This window comes from Drosophila ficusphila, unplaced genomic scaffold (genome assembly GCF_018152265.1).
Source record: "Drosophila ficusphila isolate 14025-0441.05 unplaced genomic scaffold, ASM1815226v1 contig_607, whole genome shotgun sequence".
In the NCBI taxonomy this organism is placed as follows: domain Eukaryota; kingdom Metazoa; phylum Arthropoda; class Insecta; order Diptera; family Drosophilidae; genus Drosophila; species Drosophila ficusphila.
The window spans coordinates 3,190,186-3,209,542 of record NW_025064537.1 but is presented as its reverse complement, the minus strand read 5'-3'; the positions used below and the strand labels follow the sequence as shown (position 1 = coordinate 3,209,542).

General features: G+C 39.8%; 3 protein-coding genes across 3 annotated transcripts; 2 read left to right on the top strand and 1 right to left on the bottom strand.

Moving 5' to 3' along the window:
- Positions 1-3,894: 3,894 nt before the first annotated feature.
- LOC108094400 lies at positions 3,895-5,345 on the bottom strand. The gene has a single exon (XM_017194968.2). It carries the CDS (start codon positions 5,334-5,336, stop codon positions 3,984-3,986), a length of 1,353 nt encoding a protein of 450 aa, XP_017050457.2. The 5' UTR covers positions 5,337-5,345; the 3' UTR covers positions 3,895-3,983.
- Positions 5,346-9,410: 4,065 nt separating this feature from the next.
- Positions 9,411-10,307, top strand: LOC108094360. Its single transcript, XM_017194899.1, has one exon. It carries the CDS (start codon positions 9,537-9,539, stop codon positions 10,245-10,247), a length of 711 nt encoding a protein of 236 aa, XP_017050388.1. The 5' UTR covers positions 9,411-9,536; the 3' UTR covers positions 10,248-10,307.
- Positions 10,308-12,869: 2,562 nt separating this feature from the next.
- On the top strand, positions 12,870-14,851 carry LOC108094401. The gene has a single exon (XM_017194969.1). It carries the CDS (start codon positions 12,953-12,955, stop codon positions 14,798-14,800), a length of 1,848 nt encoding a protein of 615 aa, XP_017050458.1. The 5' UTR covers positions 12,870-12,952; the 3' UTR covers positions 14,801-14,851.
- The last annotated feature ends 4,506 nt before the right edge of the window (positions 14,852-19,357 follow it).

The window sequence follows — 19,357 nt, the reverse complement described above, 5'->3', positions numbered from 1 at the left end:
CAGTGTTTCCGTTTCTGCCACGATCACCGGTAATCCTGGCTGGCAGAATGGGGATGGGAATGTTTTTGTTTGCTGCCAACAGGCTTTGGCATTCAGTCGGGTTTACTTCCTAACAGGCTCATTGCTATTTAACTGGGAATATTTCTAGCTCATAAAATATAATTTATAATATATAGGTAAATATAAAATTCGACTTGAATTAATTAAAAGAAATAATGGAAACATATAAAATATATATTTAAATACAAAAACAAGAAAATATATATTTAAATATTTGTTACAAATCTTAATTTAATCTAAGCCAATTGTAATAAAATACGAGAAATAAAAATATATAAATATTTGTTTAATGAGTTATATTTTTTTTAACGTCGTATCTTCAACTATTATTACCACCAAAAAAGGGGGAACACCAAATATATTTAATGTTTTGTTTTTATTATTATTTATTTATTTATTTATTTATACCATAATACAAAATACATAATGAAACTTGACCACGAAATATTATCATCATATACCTTTTCAATTTAGGTATTTTATATTTACTAGCCCATTGTCCATATAAAATGTCAGAAGCATTTTAAACTACTTTATTTATAAGCAATATTTATTTTTCATATTGTGAATAAATCTTTCCCTGACTTCGTTCAAGCAATCTTTCTCCGAGTGCATGCCAAATCAACTGCAAAGACGAAAGATAAATACGCCTTTGCCTCGAATAAAGATGCAAATGACTCCGAGTCCGACTCCAAATCGGAGTGCAATAAAAAAGCCCTCATTCCGGCTGACAGACTCGGCTGCCAACACGTAGACAAACAATGCAGCCAAAGGATGTGCGACTGGGCTTGGGTCTGGAGTCCAGGGTCCTGTGATCAAGGCAGACAAGTGGAGTCCATTAAAACACTAACGTCACGTCAGGCGCCGAATGATGGATGTGGATGTGGATGTGGCAGCAGGACGAAGACGGGACGGGGCCGAAAGGATAACGGGTCCTGACGGCTGCACCGAGTGGACAGTCCACGGATGAATACCAATCAGAGAAACAATTGGCCAGCCGTCGTCCTTTTGCCAACAGGATGTGATGGCAATTTAAGGCAGACAGTCGCTCAAAACGGGTTTTTCTCCGGGCTTTCCATCTGCTTTTCGCCCTGGTGCGAGGGGGCGTGGCAAACGCACCGCCTCCGGGCGCCACCAACTGCAACATGGCCAATTGTCCTTGCTCCAAGTGTATGTGTGTGCGTGTGTGTGTGAGCCAGAAGCGGAAGCGAGGAAGTGCGCCCCTTTTGCATCGCCATCATGAAGTCATTCACTCAATTTATCGTTTGATGAATGTCCTGGCAGATAGTCCTGGGCACCCACTCCTGCTCTGGGGCGTTGATGCCGGGACACACACACGTTTAATGGCCATTTGAGCAGTTGATAAACGTTTCGCTCGTTTGCGTTGATGAAATGTTGTCGCTGTCCTTGTTGTCCTTGCTGGCTTCGTCCTGGCTGCATTGTTTATTTATACCCATGTGGCACATGGCACATGGCACATGGAGCTCACATCCACATCAATCCACTGCTCCGCTCCTCCGGTTTCGTTTAGTTTTTGCGCTTGTTTCTAATTGTTTTTGTTGGTTAGCTCGTCATGCGGCGCTTTTTTTTGATTTACGACCATCCTTTTTCGACGCTCTTTTTGGCATTTCGAAAGTTGAGCGGTGTCCTCGGTGCAGTGGCTCTGATGACAATGACACTATTATGATGTCACTGGCTGACAGGCGACATACTCGTTCACATTTCGCTCCGCGGAGTGGGGAGGGGATCCCCACGGTGGTTTATGGACTTGTTTTCGTCCCACTGAGGACATTGTTTACGAGTAGATTCCGCCATTTAGATGCGCCAAATTTGGGAAGAATGTTAAATGTTTTAATACTCTGATTAGTTTATATGACTTAGTTATTAAGGTTATTGGATCAGGTATTTGAATCACTTTTTCTAATGCGTGCCATATAGTTTTCACTACCAGCAAGTGGATATTAAGTTGTAATTTAAACTAATTTTACAAATTTGTTGTATTTTACTTTTGAACTGTTTTAATACCTATTAGAATACAAAGAGGTTTTAAGGAACTGCCTGGAAAATATATCTTCCCAAAGAGAACCCATTAAAGCAATTAATCAACTCCTGAAATGCAGCATATATGAAAGCCATAATAAATATGTGTGTTCATAAACAACAGATCACCATTTAAAAAATCCAACTCCACAAAAAGCTTAGGGCTCAAATACACAGCCACGCAAATAGAAGCGAGCAACAAATCGGGGGAAAAAGAAAGCCCAACTATAAACTGTTGTTGGCTTTAAAACTGTAATAAAAATGCATTTACACCTCAACCGAACCGAAAAAAAGAGGCAACAAAAGCTCAAAAAAGTCGGTCCAAAAATATGGAATAGAATTGGAAAGGCGGGCCAGCACACAAAAACAAAGAACAGCAATCCAACACTAATAATTCGCTTTTATTGAGTGTTTCTGGTGCAATAAAAAACATTTCGGTTGGATTTCCCTTTTGCTGGTCGTAAAAAATTTTGGAATTTTATTGACCAGAGAGCCAGGCGAAATGCAAGATCATTTCAATACGCAGCGAACGGGTTGCACCGCCCGAATCTTTCCCTCCTTGGCCCAGACTATTAAGGGGGGGGTAAGGTTTTAACAATTTTTTTTTCGATTTTTTTTTATATTTTTTTCTAAGAGAGCAATATGTTGAGAACGTTGTGTAAAAATGTTGAGTTAATTAGAGTCAAACTAACGGAGTTACAGCGTTTTAAACGACCGAATTTGGCCGTATTCTCACGTATAAAAATACTTTGAATCGATTTTGCCGAAGACGTTATTTTGAAAGTCGGTGAACATCAGAACTCAAAATCTACTGAACCGATCCTTTTCAAATTTTTAACACAAATTCTCAATGTAAATACACAGGTAATCAGGAAGAGATTTTTTTAATTTTTAATTTTTTTCTATTTTTAAAAAATAAATTAACAGCGATTTTTAAGCTAAAATCGCACTTTTCACTTCCAAGTGCTCCCAAAAATAAACAAAAAATTCATTTTAAAAAAAATCTTCCTGATTACCTCGGGAAATTCATTATCTTTACAACGCATATCACATTTTATTTTTAAGATGATCCGTTAACGCCCTATGATGTTCACCGCAAAACAACTTTTTCTTTAAGCGCTTCGGAAGATTAACCGCCACAGGCGTATTTCTTAATATTTTTTAATAATTTTTTCTTTCTAATACTCTTCAAAAGTTAAACAATACCATGTAATTAAGCTCAATAAAATAAACTTACTCATTTCGCAGCAAAAACAAATCAAACATGGCCCTTTTTTTGGCCTTTAAAACCTTACCCCCCCCTTAAGGAAACTTAACGAGCCAACAAATTACTACACGTCATAAAACTCAAATCACGAAAATATACAAAACACGGTTCAACTTGGCGACGTGGCGGTCTAAAAATAATACTCCCTGCTTCTCCGGAGGGAGACGACTCTTCAGTTCTTCAGCTCTTCAGCTGGGGCCCACTGCCATCGGGTGTCATTATCAAAATGATTTAACAGCACAGTTGCGGTGGCATTAGCCGCATTTCCAATGCCACGGCTCCGGAGGAGATTACTTAAGTTGATGGGCCCAAATTGGGTTCTGGTTTTGTATTGCAAGCTAAAGTGAAAGGATAACTATTGCAAGGGTATCAACTCATATAGCTACGTATCTTATATATACCCACATAAACATTTGAACTCTTTAAAAAAAAAAAAAATAAAAAAATAATTACGTCTGACAGGTGAAACACCAACACTAACTATTTGAACATATACACAAAAAGAAACACATAAAAAACACATATGATCAATATATTACAAGTATTTATTTAATCTGAGTTAATTTCTATAGAGCGACATATTTTCATTAGCGAGGGAATCACAAAAATCTATAGCCTAGCGTTGGCGGTACGAGCGCCAAGTTGGAGGTAGGTCTTTTGAATAGCTCTGCGACATTACAGAGTTCACCGAGAAGCGTTGTCTGGCTTCCTCCATCAGCTGCTCCACAGTCTCGCGTCGATACCGTCGGATGTTCCCGTCGTCTATCCAACCCAGCTCGTTTACCCGAACCTGGCGGGGATGGCGGCGCATCCAGGTCCAGGGTTTCTCCCGGTTGAAGGGTTCGTGCAGGAGAACCGGAATCTGAGCGCCGTAGAAACGTCGTTCGTGGCGTCCTACCTGGCTAAAACCACGCGAATTAGTCCTCGACCTTTTCTTTGAGCCATGCAAGAAGCGTTTCCTAAGAATGGATTTCGAGGCAGAGGCCTTAACCCTTTCGTAGTAGGAATCCGAGAGCCTCCTGACCATGTCGTAATCGGTGGACGATTGCCTCGGAGTAGGCGGTCCATCCAAATCGAGGTCCTTGATGGCATCTATCAACTTGTCCGAGTCCCGCGTCAGGGAGGTCTTCCCGTTGATCTGACGGAGCAGATCAGCAAGCAGTTTAGCTCGATCCTTAGTGAGGTTACCATCGAAGAACCAGTTGGGCCTATTCATTGGGCCAAATAAGTCATCGGTGTCAAAGGCAGCCCCGAACAAGGTGCCTGCATCTCCAGCCGAGGGTTTCCGTCTGGAGTTAAGATGGCTTCTGTTTTCATTGGCCTTCTGCTCCGAGTCCATCAACCGCCTCCTCCCGTTTTGCCAAGCGATGGAGTCACGGTCGATTCCCGCCCTTCTGGCTCTGGAATCCCTTTTTTGTGGGGCGCCATAAATTTCGTCTGCTTGTCCCGAGTCCTTGGGGCAATCTTGCTTCAACACGGTCTGCACGACATGCATAAGAAGCGTCAGGGAGTCCTGATCACGGCGGTCCCTGATGTTTCCATGGATGTCGAAAATCCTGAAGTAATCTTCGCAGACACTGCAGTTCACATAGGGAATCTTGGAGTCACACCCTCGAGGCCTGAGGATGTGAGCAAAGTTTTGGAGCGTGAGCAAGTGCAGGAAGTCGGACACCACATCCGGTGGACGGTTGAGGACAACGGCCAGTGCCAGGATGATTTTCTGGCTGCTCGAATGCCATCTATGCCTGGACGACTGGTGGCTACATTGGCAACCCATCTCCATCAGCTCCACCAGGCGGTTCCCCGTGTTCGAGGTGTTCTGTTGTTCTTGTGGCTGGAATGGCCTCTTCGGAGACCTTCTCGACGGAGGCTTCCGCACGGAGCGACAGGAACAAGGAGTCAGTCGCTCGAAGCAGGAGCCTCCCCCCAGAAGACTGTCCGCGAAGATTCCATCCTTCAGGCTGTACATTCTTGCGATTCCGTTTTTAATAAAAATATATTTTTCCCAAATCGAAATACAACTGTCATGTGAAATTTTTAAGTGTAGACTGGAGCTGAGCTCTCGCCCCTTGGGGATGCCAGAATCTGCGGTTCTTCAGAAGTCGTCTATGGGCCCCAGATGAAGGGTCTGCGACCTGGTGACCTTCACCGGAGACTCATCCTCTTCCTCTTCCCGCAACATGTTCCAGGAGTGACCAAACGGATTCAGGATGCTGAGCAAGACTTGGGGCGACAGGGGACGTAGAAAGTAGCTAATGAAGTCGATCACACGCAGTATATTTTTCTCGATCTCGAGAATAACATTCCAGTCGTCGACTAGCCGATTCTCCCTATATCCTATCTGACACTCTCGCTCCTGCCAAACGGGCCGAATCCTCTCCAGGACACAAATGCTGTCCCTCAGCCACGAGTGGCTCTGCGACAATTGCTCCACATTGCTCTCGGAGTTCCGAGATAAGGCACTCGGGATCCGCTGGGAACTCCGGCAAACACAGCTCAGCAATTGCTGAAGGACCTTCCCCGAGTGGAGGACACTCTTCGTGAGCTCCCTGCCCTTTGGAGAAACCATCGCGAGGGTCCTCTGATTGGAGAACTTACAGAAATTTGAAAGCAGAAATTTGACAAGGGACTTTTTTTGGGGCCAGCTAATGATAATTTACTGCCGTACAATGTGATCTTTTTTAAATAGTTGTTTGTATTTATAGATTACATAACAACAAACATGGTACAATAATTATACATTTTTACAGTTTTAAATTTGTAGGACTACTTTCATATAAGTTCAGTTTCGCAGATTGTTTCTTAAGATATAAATAAATAATAAATTTTAAAACTTAAAATCAGGTTTTGCCTATTTTAAAATTGTTTCAAAATCATTTTCTCTTGATACACACAGGAAATAAAAAATAATACTAAATGAGTGCAAAAAACGTGAAACTCAAAAAAATAGATGGGAAAAAACACTCTAAAAAGATAAGGATAAATATTAAAAAGTAACAATTTGATAATAATAGTTGTCAGATATTCAAAACAATTAGATTCTTTTAATTTGATACTTTAAATTAATAATAGTTCAATACTTAAACAAGGCCAAACGTGAAAATTAATTAATTTAGAAAAAAGACCAATTAGGCAATACAATTGAATTAACTTGAAATGAACAAGAATTTTCTTAGAATATTTGTTGTTTCTAATTAAATTTTATTGATGAGCAATAATCTTAATTTTTCATTGGTATAAGATAGCTAACAAACATTATTTGAACCGTTTTCGCCTACTGTGCATTCTTTCAACAAAGCTTAACCTGGGTTTTTAAAAACTGCTTTAAGAACTGATCGATCCACCCAAAGTTCAGAGTACTTCTCACCTGACCCACGCAAATGATTTATGCCGAATGAAAGCCAAACACAATGGATATGGAAGTGGAAGCAGAGTGGAAAGAAAGGGCTGAAAGAGGGAAAGGCGAGCTGAAAAATAAACGTCAACTTGAAGATTGCAAAAACAAAGCAAGACGGAATATGACAATACACCCCCGCCCCCTTTTTCAATGCTCTTTACTTTGGCACCAACAACAATTAACTCACACACACGCACACAACCAGAAAGGTAAAAACAAAGAAATCGCAAAAAGCGAATAAATAAAGAGCGAAAAAGAAGCAAAACCTTAAACTAGTCCACTTCCATTGGGTGCGAGAGCGAGATAGCGCAACGCGCCGCTGCTTGTCCGAAGGGGAAGTCAAAAACAGAGCAACAAAGAGAGACAGAGCTGTTTAAGGGGAAATGGCGGGGCAGTCGGAACGCTGGAAATGAAACCCCAGCTGTCTCTGCAAAAAGGGGAAACGAAAGAGCGAAAGACCAATTGGTTCTCTCTCTCGCGCGCTCTCTCTCTTTCTCTCTGATTGGAAACAGCGCTGCAAGAGTCAGCGTCCAAGTGGAAGAGAAAAGCTTGAGAGAGTGCGCTCTCCAGCACAAACAAATCCATTAGCACACACACACTTGTAAACAAAATTGCATGTGCAAAAAAGTTGCCGGCAATTCGAAGGCAGCGACGTCGGCAGAGGCGTCGACGCACGACCTCCACAGCAGCTCCACCCCTGCCACATGCCACCCACGCCACCCACCAATAAAAAACATAAACAGCGTTTTGTTGTGTTGGTTAGCGATTTCAAAACAATCCAGGGAATTGGCAAAAAATACCATACGATGGCAATTTTTGTAAGGTTAAGAATTGAAAATATCGTATGTTTTCCTTTTAGTTAGTTATCAGGTATTTATTAAAAGTTTATTATCAGGTATGTCATGTATTATAACGAGAAACAGTTTTTAAGGAAATAAAACAAACAAAATGTACAACGCAATTTCAAGAGGCTAAAAGTTAACAGTAAGCATTTCGAAAATAAAGTAATTTCTGATTTAATTCAGGATTAATTTCAGTTTGTAGTTGCAGGCAGCAATGTTTTTTTTTTTTAATTTGTAACAAGTGTAACGTTTTCAAAATAATGAAAATGTTGATTTTTTGTTTTTTCGTTTGTTATCGCAATGGTAATTCATACAACTATGTTCAGTACCTCCTCCGCTAATAACTCTATAACACCAAAATTTACCGATTTATGACATTAGACATATTTCATAGCTATACAGCCATAATAGTATTCGGTTCACTGTGAAAGAATTATGTTTGAACTTTAAACATTTTTCTCGCAAACCCATTACCCAATAGACTTTTCGCTTTGATAAGATCACACCAGTTAAATACCTGATAAAGAAGGTGTAAACGGCGGCCGACATTCCGGAGGATTGCTCTCGAGGCCAGCAGATAGATCAGAGTTCGTTGGCGAATAGCTCATTGGATTTTACTGGGTCAAGAAGGAGATCCGTCTTTGATCTGGCCCATTTCCGAGATTATGCTTAACGATTCGCGGATGATTAACACCTTGGATTTCCCGCGGCAGTCGATGGGAATTATGAAAGTGGGGGAGGGAGGCACTCCGCTCCACTCGGCAGATCCGTCAGATCGCACCTGAGTTCGATAGAGTCGGCTGGTTCAAAGGAATGCCGCCGCCAGTGCAGGCAAACAAACAAACAAATTAGGCACTCGTTCGATCCCCCGAATTATGATGAGAACCGATCAGCAATCAGCAGTCCGTTTGAAGTTCCTTCGACCTGGCCCACGGAAGCTGCCGCCTTTAATCTCCGACCCGGCTAATGGCCCCCAAAATGTTGCCAGTTGAAAGACACTTCCGCGCCGGCCTCTTTGTGCCCCATTGTGGGTGGCAACCACTGCCACCGAAAGCGAAACCCGAATCACAATCACAACCACTTCACGTAGCACCACAGCCATTGGCGCCTCCAAGTATTACTTATATTTGTATCAGCTAATTTTTAATATTTTATTGACTCCGCGAGAGGAAAACGCTTTGAACTCGCCTCGACTCGGATTCGGATTCGAATTCGGACGCCTCCCTGCTTTCTGGAGCTGGGAAATTTATGTGTGTGGAGCCCGAATACCTAGCTCATAAATTGTACGAAATTATGCGTAAATAAAGCAAAACCGGGTGTTCGGGGCCCACGGACCGTTTGATGTTGGTCTTTTCTTGTGGCTCGGATTATCCCAACGATTTCGGGCGGAGAGCTGTGTTCACAGGGCGACCTAAATCATATTTGGTATTTCCTCAGGAATAGAAGGCAAATTTTCATAAATAAAACAAGGCTAGGAATTTTCCATCATAGGGAACAGATCTTTATTCGGTTCTTTATGGGGATTTGCCCTTCAAAAGGCATTCTATTTTTGGTCAACTAATTGTTATCAATAAAAGGAGACATTATCTTTTTTTGGTTCATGTAAAAGTTTTAAAATTGATCACCTTAAATAAGTCTCCTTTATTTGATAAAAATAAATCTTTAATACTTAAGTATAAATATTGATTGATAGATTCTCATTTTCAAGTTTAAATTTTAGACGCGGTCCTAGAATTAATAATAATAAAATCTAAGCATTCTCTTTGTTTAATTTTGAGTTTGATGTCACTCTGAAAATGTTTTCTGAAGGTTCGTTTACTTAAAATTTTTCGGTCTAAACTATTTATGATGCTTAGTAATCCTTCTAAAAACTGTCCTCTTAACAAATAAAATTATCAACAACTTTCGACAAGTAAAAAAAGAACACGAAATGGACGATTCACATTGTTGTAGAAAAGAGTTTGAGGTGTGCTGGGTTTTTGAGCGTTCTCAAGAAGAATATTTACCACCGTTCCGAAATGAACCCATTGATGATCGACAAGTGATTGGGAATGACTCAACAAACGACTTCAATCACTCAGCTTTTACTAATCAGGAGCAAACAACTGGGGAAGAACGTAAAAGAAGGAGAAATCAGGAGCCGACTAACACATTTTGGGTATCCGTGAGCGATTACGAATTGGATCGGGCCTACGTTGTCTATCGGTTCTTTCACGATATCGGTATTATCGTTGCCAAGAGCTTCACGCAAACGAACCGAATGTATCTGAAGTACTTGAGCATGGTGGACTGCCAAATAGCTCTGAGTTACGATGGCCAGAAAATTGGATACGGTGGAGATATTCGTGTGAAAGTCAAGGCGGAAAATCCTGCTACCGAAAATGATCTAATTGAAGCTCTGGAGAGTTGTTCTCATATCGATGAGAAATCCACTGATAACGAAGCGACAAGTACAATGACCGCAACCATCGACGTGAACAATGTGAATGATGTAAACAATGTTGAGGACAGGAATGAGGTAACTATTCATCAAATGGAAACGGCCCAATCTGAAAAAGAGCTACAAGAACATATTTTCCAAAAAGTTGGCTTCCTGCAGTGGCTCAAAGAGAAACTATCCTATGTGTTCTATTTTTATTAGGTTTCCTTTTTTGGTTCCATCAAATATTTCATGTGTTGATAAATAAACTGCTAAAACATAGTAATGCCTTTTCTTTATAAATTAAAAAAAAAAAAAAAAATAAACAACAATTTAATGTTTTCGAAAGTACAATGTATAATTTGTAAAATGTAATATAAGAAAATATACACAATATGGGGTTTAAATATTATATTGTCTTTTACAAAAAATGTTTATTAAAAAAACACTTTTTTTCGGTATTTATAAACAGATTAAAAAAATTTCCTATCTTAAAAAAAAATTGTTAATTATATATTATTTTATAATTTACTATCGTCTTGGAAATGAAATTTTGGGAAATCTCAATAATTCGGCATACTTATAAAAACTCCATCGAGATGAACGGCTTTGTGATCAACGCTTTTGCTAATTATTTGAATACTTTTGTGGGCCTAATCAATGGCACACAATCGACCAACAACAATGTGCAGTGCTGATAAAATTAAATTCGCATTGTTCGCAAATGCATTTCTGGCGTGGACCGCGAACTCGGGACCTGGGTGCCATTATAGAATTTTTAATTACAATAAATCAATTTAAATAAAATGTAATTTTTCAATTTTATCAAATTGTCATTATGCGTAATTAATTCCTATGCACAAATGCATTTTAGTGCAACATCGCACAGCACGCCCAAAGTGGCGCCACAGCGCCATCTACCGCCGATGGGCCGAACTACGGTGCGCCCGATAACGCCCCCGATTTTCCAGGATTTCCGGGATGAGGTGAGGGGTTGTGTGCATTTGTTTTGTCAAAAATAATGCTGCTTAATTATTATATTTGTAATTTATTTGCCCCGCAGTTATCGGATCCAAATGCTAAAAAGTACGCGCGGTGCTTTAATGCCACATTAATCCCGCACAACAAAAACAGCAACAAAACGAGATACAATAGCAACAACCACTGCAGCGAAGCCACAACAAACGCACTCAAAATGGGAATGACAGTAACAAACAACAAAAGCAATTCAAATGCAGCGCATAGAATGCATAATTAATTTTTATTTTGATGACAACGTCAACGCACCATCACCATCACCACCCAACCACCCAACCACCCATCCACCCACTTTCCCGAAAACACTCCACTCTGGCGTGCTCTTTGGCGTGTCCACTGCAATTATATTGGATTGGATTTATATGTGTTTCTCTATATATACAGACACGCCTGCATAGATATGTAATATCATGCGTGCCACTGCACTGGACATGAAAATGAGCGACAATTCCGATCGAATGGGAATTAGGAGTGCGAACGGTGGGACTTCCAAATCAATGTAGTATCGTTTTTTTTATACAAGGTTAGCCAAAGATAAAACTAAAGGACTATTATAGAGTATATTAAGATCTAGAATGCATTTCGTTGATATAACAGCAAAATAAACCGTTCAAACAATTTTAATAATTATTTACTAGAATAGTTTTTTAAATTAATATTCAAAATTCAAAAGTATTATAATAAAACTACAAGTTTTTGCTTTTCTATCTCTAATTGTGTCTATTTCCTTCATAATGCCAAACAATTTGTAAAATGCCGCCATGTTGACGCTTCTAACTGCATTCACCCACACTGGTAATGGCTGGAAAAGCCAGCAAACTGCGTTTACCCACACTTGACCGCAGCAAGAGGCCGAGACCAGCACATGTCAGGTTAAACACAAATTAACCTCATTTGACAAAACAAAGCGAACAGCGCTAAAATGGATAATTTGTTAAATAAATTGCTCGATTTTTATGCCGACCATTCAAATATTTGGTTGCTGGTATTTGTAAACTGCTTATTTGCATACGATGATATATAAAAATGGGAAATAAAATTCTTTTGTTATGCTTTTTCATAATCTCTTTTGTTTTGTTCGACCGCCGATAGATACAAATCCGTTTTATTTGTTTTTTGAAAATGTTGTTTAGTTTTTATGCCTTCTGCTGGTCATTTTTTACACCCCACGGAACATTTGGCGGCTGTCGCCAATTATCCCGGACACCCAGAACTCCTCTTTCCCTCAAAATTACACTCCATCCCCAACGACATGTGGACGCAAATCCTCTAAAATTATTGCGTTCATTAAATTTTAAACAAAGGTGATTAGATTTTATAATTTAAATGGACAAACGCACACATTTACATGGCTTAGCCGGGCCAAAAAAGTTCGGCAGTACAGTTGTGCTCATTATTTATTTAGAACAATTGCAAAAATTATTTTGGAATGGTATTTAGGTATTTCCTTATTTATTAGTGGCTTTATTTCATTTTCGGTTTTTTATTTCCGCACTGTCGGTATCGAAATGTGGGATCAACAATTGCCAGAAAATTTGAGTTTATTTATTCTTTCTTTTATTTATTCATTTCGCTATTTTCTAATCATTTTTGGCCATTTTAATTAATTTCTCCCATAGCGTTTAGGTATGGAAATAAATTTGAAAAACAATTGTTATTTTTGCCAGCTTTGTTCGATATTATTAATTCAGTACCAGCATAGTTTTAATTATCCACCACTTAATTGGAAATTACTAAAGCAATTGAAGAAGGTGACGCTGGTTAGCAGTTCTTTTAGGTTCGTAAAAGTAGGCGTTGTATCAAATGTCTTTGAGAGATATTTTAAACATATAAAATCGTAATTGTGAGTCCTATAAAAACCGGGAAGAAATTATCTAAGAAAGGGAAAAATGGGGAAGTTGCTTAAGCGAATGAGAGCGTTGATGATCCTCACCGGCTTATTTTTCATGCTGTACTTCGGCCTTTATCCCCTGACGAAATTTTATGAGGAAAAACCAGTAGTCGAGAAACCCAGGGAAGTAGTCTTCATCAACACCTCCGAGTGCCGCATAATTGGTCGAAGGAAATCAGCAAGGTTCTCCACTGCAATTGAACCCGTCCACAAGTTGCGATGCCGAATGCCCCAACTGATGATTGCGAAAACGAAAGGAGGCCGTAATGTCCTGGTTGCCATAAATGCTCAAGAGGATCTGAAGTGCAGATATTGGATACAACCGGAAGAGGATATTCGATTTGAAGAGTATCCAATGGATGGACACTTCGAATTAAAACTTGGAGTGAACAAAGAAGTTAAAGTCGGAACTGGCGAGCAAATAGTTCGCATTAAGTGTTTGAACAAACTGAATGAAAGCAAGTATCACGATGTGCATTACTTCTTGCCACCGCCTGATACAAGTTCGAAAACCAGAGGAACTCCTGAAAAACTATCTGTGATGGTGATGGGTATCGACTCTACTTCCCAGTTGCACTTTCTGCGTTACTTCTACTTCCTGAGGGGCTTTGTGGAAAGCATGCCGCACACCCAGTTCTTCGGGTACAGTCGAGTGGGATTGGATGCCTATGCCAACGCAATGCCTCTTCTGAGTGGCTTAAGTGTGAACGAAGTGAACCCGGAACTGCTTTCTTCCAAGGAGGCTCTTCTGTGGCAGATATTCAAGGACGCAGGATACAGCACTGCCTACGGAGAGGATGTTGCTCATGGCATCCTTGAGAGAAACAAGGAGAAGTGGGGCAGCAGACCGTACACCGACTTTGATCTAACGCCTGTGATGATCGCGATGGATAACTACACGCGGTACAGCATCGATTTGAAGGAGATGCTCCACTGCACCGGAGGACGCACTTTTAAGAGCATCCTTGACGAGTTCATAGCGAAACTAGTGCCTCACATGCAGGATAGACCCTTTTTCTCCTTCTTCTGGCAGTCGCAGGGAGTCGAGGAGTACTACGAATTCGGCCAGAAACTGGATCTTTCCTACATGATGCTCCTGAAGAAGTTGCTAGACGCGGATGTTCTGAATAACACTTTGCTCTTCCTGGTTTCCGACCACGGACTACGGGCTGGAAGGTATCGCATGGGCTTCCAGGGATTGAGGGAGGAGTCGCAACCCCTTCTGGTGGCCCTGTACCCCGAGTGGCTCAAGGAGAAGTACCCCTTGGCCTTTGAGAACCTCGAGAAGAACGCCCACAGCCTGATTACACCCTTCGATCTGCACGAGACTATAAAGGATGTGCTTGATCTGGACCAGTTGCAGAATGCCAGCATTGAAGTCAGGATGAACAGTCTGCTGCCTTATCCCGCAAAAAGGACTCCCCGGGGAGTGAGTCTCTTCCTTCCGATTCCCGATCACAGGACCTGCGACCTGGCTCACATTCCCTCGCTCTTTTGCTTCTGCCGCGAGCTCACCGAAATTCCCACGGACGACGGGTTGGTCCTGCGGTGCAGTCGCTTCCTGGTGGAGTCCATCAACAAGATGGTGAAGCCACTCGGAAAGTGCAGGCAACTGAAGCTGCACAGGGTCCTTCAGGCCTACTTCGTGGACCTCGGCGAGGAGTCCTTCGTCTACGAGCTGCGGCTGAGGATCCGAACCACTCCCGGCAACGGAATGTTTGAGGCCACCGTCCGTCTGTCGGACGTTCTACTGTTGACCAGCCCCATCAGCCGGATCAACCAATACCTGGGCCACTCCCACTGCCTCAGCGATCCGGACCTTAAACTATTTTGCATTTGCATTTAAGCTGTTTTGCTATGCATTCAATACGAAATATATTCACTCGCTGCATCCTAAGTTTTTTTCGATATTTTTTGGAAACATTAGAATTAACACATTCCTTTCTACTATTTTAATGCTTTGGGTAAACTTTTTATTATATAATTTACATTAAATTTCCTGAACAACCCAAAACTATAAAAAATTTATTTAAACGAGATTTTAAAAAAAATATATAGACTTAAAACTAAAATTATTACTGCTTGAAAAAAGTGTATAGCACTTAAATATAATTTCATACCTTATTGCCTTAATTATCATTTTGAATTAAGTCGTTAAACGTAACGTAGGAAAATAGTAAGTATTTGTTTTATTTAATTTGTATATTTAACAAATAAATTGCCTACCTTAATAGTATTCCTAAAGTTAAGCTTTAAAAATAATACACACATTTTTTAAATTTTTTCCATTTCAAGTATTCATATTTGTTTGACGAACTGATAAATATCGAACCGCTTTTTTATAGATATACTTCAGTTAAAATTTGAGTTTATATATTAATTACTATTACATAAATTTGGTATAAAGAAAATATTCACCCACTAAAAAAGCTGAAAAGTGTGTGGATGAGCGCAGGACGGAAATCCCTTTCGTTAATGAAATAATAAGCTCAAAGACAATCGGCTCTAGCCCTTGGGCCCACAGCGGATAATTTGCGTCAAAATGTCCGATTATTTGAAGAGCCAGTGGATCCACAGAATCCGTTCCGCTGAGCGATGTGCAATTGAATTAAAATTAAAATATATACGAGTATGACTGCCAGCGGAACGAAAATACGTAATAATTTGCAATTTATTTGCTGCGGGTGCTGCAGTGAAAAGGGGTCCGATCCAGGAGTTATAAATTTAAAAAATAATTAAAAACCATTTGGATGGCAAGTCGCTTTCAATTACGGCCAAATGTCCTAAAATGAACGCATTTCCCACTGATTGTTGGCGATTGTTGTCAGGCCTCAGGTTGCGACAGGTCCAAAACCTCCTCCGTTGACAGCGGCGCAATGAGTAAATTGAAATGTGTCCTCCACTGGACGTGATCGTCCCACCACCCCTCCGCCCCATTACCCCATCATGCCCACCCCCTTTGGGAGTCCGAAAAAGTGCGTGACTGTTTCATCTGCTGTATATATGCAGGTCTCTATATGTTCTGGTAAAAAATTGCTGTGCCACGAACGGAAGCAGTTGCAGTTGCACTTGCAGCTGCCAATTACCAACTGCATTTTTTAACCTTTTATTTGGTCAAACGAAATACCCAACACTTTTTATTTGAATGGTGGGAAAATCCAATTCAAATAATTAAAAACTAAGTATAATATAAATATAATAGTTATTACTATTTTTATTATTTAATAATAACAATTTAGCACCAGCTTACTTAGTTTATTTTAATAATTTTATGATATACTATAATCATTTTAATATTAGTTTTATATATTAATCTAATAATATATACTCATCATATTTATTATTATTATAATCGAAGTGTTGTAACATTATATTGATAGCTTGGGAATAAAAATATTCCCTAAAACTTATTTATCATACATTAGAAGAAACCATTCGATTTCTTTGGCACTAATTCCAATTCAATAGTAGACCAATTCGAATTTCCAATTCAAAACATCCTTATCAGACACTCGGTATCGATTAGATTTCCAGCTGGGACGACAGCATTTGCTCCGGTTGGGAGCATACATCTCAAATTGGTCGAACAGGTAATCACTCAAATCGCTCTGATTTGGTTCGAATTGGTAACGGTCATAAATAAACTCGTTGGGTGCGAACTGCTGGGAAGGCACGGCTCATAAATTAATTCAATCAATGTCAAAATGAAATTGATATTTTCACATCCAGAGAGCTGAAGGTGATCTTATCGCTAATTAATGTGTGCGTCCAGGCTGAGAGAGTGGGCGCTCGTAATGGGGTTTGTAATCGATATCAACTTGGGGATGACACACATATATTAAAGGCTATAAATTTACATGAACTAGTTTTTTTCTTATGACAACATTGTGGAAAGTCATCGCGATTATCACCTATGAGTTGATTTGGCACTATAAATTATCGGTAAAAAGGGTAAGCATGTTCGATTCAGCTCAAATTAAGACTTAAGGCGAATCCATTGGCTAAGTTAATATAAGTTAATAATATTTTTATATTACTCAAACCTACCTTTTTAATTTAATATTTATTTTATTTGATAGTTTGTAAGGTGAGGCACTTCAGATATACTGCAGATGATCTACCTTGTTTTGTATTCATATATCACCAATTTACCCCTAAATACCCACACAATACCACCTAATACTCCACTTAAACACCTCAACACCTCTTTTAGTTAGCTCATCCAGTTGCTGTGATGAATTCATAGCCGACGAAGTCAATCAATCGCTCATCTGTCAAGTGACAAATGATTTTTAAAATCACTACGCCGAAGCCTCGCCATCGAGGAGTCAAGCCACTTGGAAGGCGAAAGGCGAAAGGCGAGAGTGGAGCAAAAAATATTCATAGAACACGGAAAGCGGAAACAGACACTTTAAATGCTTGCGATATTGTCAATCAAAATTCAATCGGAGCCATGAATCATGCCGAGCAGAGGACTCTGCTGAATGGTTATGCGATGCTCGACTCGAACTCAGACCCACTCGATTGACGGATGGATGGATGGATGAATGGATGGATGGATGGAATGCAGTGGCTCCGAGAAAAAAATAACATCTCGATGGCAGCAGGGAGATGGAGTGGAATCAGTCAGCAGGGGATGCGTGTTGAAGGATGGCGGAATGGATATGTGACAAGTGGAGGAGACGAGGCATTTAACGTCTGCACAAGGATGCCTCTCTCGCAAGGATGCCTTCCCGTAGTCCTCCAGTTCGGGTCGCCGTCATCAGTCAATGTCAGCGTGATAGTTTTGACATTTTTATGAGCGAATGATAAGTCCCACTCTGATGGCTGCCTGTCTGTGCGATGGCCAATGTTTGACACTTGCCAGCCAAGAAATATTTGCGAGCACCCATCCGCACATTAGGGAATTTTTGTTGGGGCCATAAGAAATTACTGCCGTGGGTGCCGGGTATTTATGACCTGTTCCCACTTATCGCACACGTAGAGTGTATTTTTAAACCCAACTCTGACAGAGTTAACAAGCGTGTGGTCCTCCTATCGTCGTCAATTCGGGAACGGCAATCAATCAAACCGATTTCATAGCCGCCACACGTCACTCGCTGGATCGTTCACGTGCTTAATGACTGACTTTGACACCGGATCCACCAACCCGATAGCGAGAGTGGCAAGAGCAGTTTAATAATGCAAAGGGTTCGCAGTTTGGCCCATAAGTACAGCAATACCCCGAAGTCTTGTGACTAACAAAAGAAAAATAGTAAACTTACTATTTTTATATTGTATTTATTTAAATTCTTTTTATATACCTATAAATTGTATTTATGGGACTCTCAGTTTCAGTTTTACCTGTAAGTAAAATATGCTTATAAAACGTACGAAAGTATTCTTATGAAAAATAAAAACATAATATTCTCGAAATTAGCTCGTTAAGCAAAAAACGGGTTTTCTTTATTTTTAACGACTGTAAAAATCTTTTAATAATTATATATGATTAAAATATTGTAATATATTAAAATATTTAGTTTTAAGGCACCAAAGTTTAGTTTCAAGTACCACTAATAATTTACAAGGTCTTCAAACCACCCTCGCTTTATTCATTTTTGAGTAGTTCGTTTAGCAATTGTTAAACTAATCGAAAGCAATTTTCATTTATCTACCTTAGACCGCGGAGGCAAAGCATGACTCTCGGTCATAAATTTCCCAAAATTGATTTCCTGATATCATCTATATAAATAAAATGCAGAGCAAAAAATGGACAAAAACAATAATTCGGGGCAGCAAAGCGCGACAGATTCTGACCATTAATAATTGTGTGCAATTGTCAAAATTCGTGCGTTTTGCTTAATGTGAATTGTTTTGCAGTGGCTAAAATTTATTTTTGCCTACTAATATTGACTTCCGTTTCCGCCGCGCGAGTCCAAAGTACGTTTCCGCCACTCGTTCACCTCTCTCGCCCATTTTTCTGTTTGGCGCCATTCGTAACTTTTTTCGCCCCCCATTCCCCAAAACCCCCCTTTCCACCAAAATGCCAGGGAAATTTGTTATCGTCGCAATTACAACAAAATCAATTTTCCATGAAATGCCACAGCAGACAAAAGACAACAAACGGAAAAAAAGGAAATTTACAAATCAGACAAATAAATTTACAAATAAATACCCATACGCAAAATATTTGACATTTATTAATTAAAAATGTGAGAAAATTTATATTAATTTTATTCAAATTGTCAACGGCAACAAAAGGAAGCTAATTTCAATTTATTTCATTTGTCCCATTCAGGTTTGTCATCTGCATGTTTTATGCGCCAAAGTGGCATAGATAAAAATTGGCACTCTAAAACAATAAATACCAAGCAGATATTGTATATTTCAATGTTGTATACACATTAGGCTGAAAAAAAAAACA

Bases quoted from the DNA above. Each gene is read 5' to 3' on its own strand.
- LOC108094400 (XM_017194968.2), bottom strand. From the start codon at position 5,336: ATGTACAGCCTGAAGGATGGAATCTTCGCGGACAGTCTTCTGGGGGGA.
- LOC108094360 (XM_017194899.1), top strand. From the start codon at position 9,537: ATGGACGATTCACATTGTTGTAGAAAAGAGTTTGAGGTGTGCTGGGTT.
- LOC108094401 (XM_017194969.1), top strand. From the start codon at position 12,953: ATGGGGAAGTTGCTTAAGCGAATGAGAGCGTTGATGATCCTCACCGGC.